The following is a 2,546-nucleotide window of genomic DNA, read 5'->3' as shown; positions in this document are numbered from 1 at the left end:
TGTAGTAACTTGACATGAATGTTGCCTCTATCGTTTTTTTGGGCGGGGTTCTACAAAGAAGTGTATTAAGTGGCCTTAGTCCACCCAATAACATAAATACTCATACAACCTATAATTTTGCACTTTTAAGAAGAAATGGAATACGTTGTCTCTGATGCTGCCCCCAAAATCAACAAAAAGTGAAATAACTGGTCGTAGACTGACTCCGTTATTGGCCATACAATGCAAAGTCTGCACTTTCACTCAACATTAGTCGTATTTTTTATTTTTGTTTTTTATATCAACAGATAAGGGGGTGTATAAAAGCTGATTTATTATTCCTCAATTGGAAATTTCACAATTTCATACTAAAAGCAAGAAGCTGGATCTGGTAAGTCTTTTACCAATTTTCTTTATAAATATTTTTCCTGTTATCATTTAGACTCTCATTTTCATATTATATTTTACTGTTTATTGTTACAGCAGGTGATAATCATCTAGAATACACCAGATCTGCAGGCATGAGGATGTTGACTCTGTGTTTGCTTCTTTGTGAATTGATTCTTGTAAATAATGTTACAGGTAAGTGTTTTGTTAATTAATGTGCAGTAAGTAAGATAAAATCTTCTATTTCTCCATTAAAGTGCTATAAAGCAACTCCACTAACTAAATCTGTTATTTTATGACAATATCCAGAAATTAAGATTACTGAGACATGAATAGAGATTCTTTTTCTATGTCATTAATGCATTTGGCCAGTTGCTTTGACGGCAGCAAGACCTCGGACACCACATCCCTCCCCTAACTCTCAGGCTCTGTTGGTCTAAAACAGTTTTCTGTCTTTCTTGTTTATAGTACAAAAGTGCTTGGATGATGATTGCTGCAAGGTCTGCAAACCATCTGTCTGTGCTTTGAAAAACTGAAAATATGCTGAGGCTCAGACATGATTGCTTCTTAGTTCTCATAATTTCGGAACTAAAAAGCAACTTTCAACTAACACTCCCATTTATGCTTATTTCTGTTTAAAAACTGGTGTGCAGTTTGTCTTTTGGAAAAGAAATATCTACACAAAAACAAAGAGCTGTTTGCTTTATATTTATTGTCAGAAAGAAACAGGTAAATTGATTATAGATGAGAACAAAACAGTGAAAAAATGTTAAGGCTCAATTAAATGGCTTTCATGCTAAAAGTAAAATGTATCTAGTTAACTTTTAAACCCCATTCACATGTAAAGGAGAAAGTCAAGAAACAGCAACAGTTTATATTTTGCAGAGGTGGGTAATAATGGTTCTGGAAGATAATAAGTTTGTACAGATATCAGCCAAATTGGATTTCCATCACCACAACGCAGACAGGGGCTCAATCCAGGTACCTCAGGTGTGGCTCCTACCTCCTGTTGGTTGTTCCTATCCCTTTATCTTATTAGAGTAAAAACTAACACTATTCAGAGTAGAAAATGACCTCTGGACTGCTGTGTTGAATCCAAACAGCCTTTTAAATTATTATGGAAGGGACACATACAAGAATTGTGCTGGTTAAATTATGACCGGCATTATGAAGCTGGAGTTCTTACTTTCTTAATTCAAATTTTCACAACTGTGAAGCTACACTTGCAGTTTTACTGGGCAGGCCGTATCTTCATGCTTATGCTCTTTAAGGAGTAATCATTGCCCTTCCAAGTTTCCCATTCCACTCCAACAGCATGGACTGCATTATCAGCCCCCCAGCGATAAACCCCGTTAGGGTTTGCATCCAAACAATTGATATACCAGAAGGCTCCCAGAAATTTTCTGGCGCAGTTATCTTCCCAGGTGTCCTGATCTTTGTCAAATGTGGAGAATTTCTGTCCATTGTGTACATTAAGGCTGTCTCCTGTAGAAATCATTGCATACAAGAGTTGAAATATTAACACATAAAAATTATTCAAGTCCTGCTTTTTTTAAAGCACCTTAAAAACAACAGTTGTTTAAACAGAGGCCCATTTCACAAAGAAGGTTTACTGAAAACTCTATATTTTAAACCTAAAAATGTTCCAAGTTTCCCATTTTGCTATTTTGTTTTGTTTTTTTGTCTGCACCAACAACACCAAGTCAAATTCCTTGTAAGTGCAAACCTACTTGGCAATAAACTTGATTCTGATTCTGATTCTGATTCTGATTTCCAAGAGAGGCCTTTAAAAAATGCTATAGCAGCCTTCCATAATAGACTACTTATAAACCTAGCATTAACTTGAGCAGCAATCTTCTACATCTCCTTTGCAGCTGTATTAGTCTTGATTAGTCTTTTAAACAGATTCTTAAATATTTTTTTTATAATTAAGCAACAAAATCTTTGGTTCCAGTAGAGTGAAATAGGCACTTCCTATTGTCATGGTGACATGTCGAATAGGTGCTCTACTGATAATGGCTGTTCATACTTGTTACGCGCGTGCTCAGCTCTGAGTGGGTATTAGGAATCCAGTTTGTGTTGGTTGTGTTTTTTGTTTGTCTTCCCTGCTCCACCAGGCGGCGCCTGGTTCTGGTTGGCCTCCTCTCACACCTGCGGATGGTTACCTCATTTAACGGAGG

General features: G+C 36.5%; 1 protein-coding gene across 1 annotated transcript in view; it reads right to left on the bottom strand.

Moving 5' to 3' along the window:
- Positions 1 to 1,070: 1,070 nt before the first annotated feature.
- The window catches only part of LOC107100366 (microfibril-associated glycoprotein 4-like), a 6,277-nt gene continuing 4,801 nt past the window's right edge, over positions 1,071 to 2,546 (bottom strand). The window contains exon 5 of the mRNA XM_015398826.1: positions 1,071 to 1,851. Within this exon, the coding sequence (XP_015254312.1) occupies positions 1,598 to 1,851 (254 nt within the window). The 3' untranslated portion in view covers positions 1,071 to 1,597. The remainder of the gene's footprint in view (positions 1,852 to 2,546) is intronic.

Source organism: Cyprinodon variegatus, unplaced genomic scaffold (assembly GCF_000732505.1).
Source record: "Cyprinodon variegatus isolate N-32 unplaced genomic scaffold, C_variegatus-1.0 Scaffold964, whole genome shotgun sequence".
NCBI lineage: Eukaryota > Metazoa > Chordata > Actinopteri > Cyprinodontiformes > Cyprinodontidae > Cyprinodon > Cyprinodon variegatus.
Note: the sequence above shows the minus strand (reverse complement) of the source record. Positions and strands in the feature narration are given on the sequence as shown.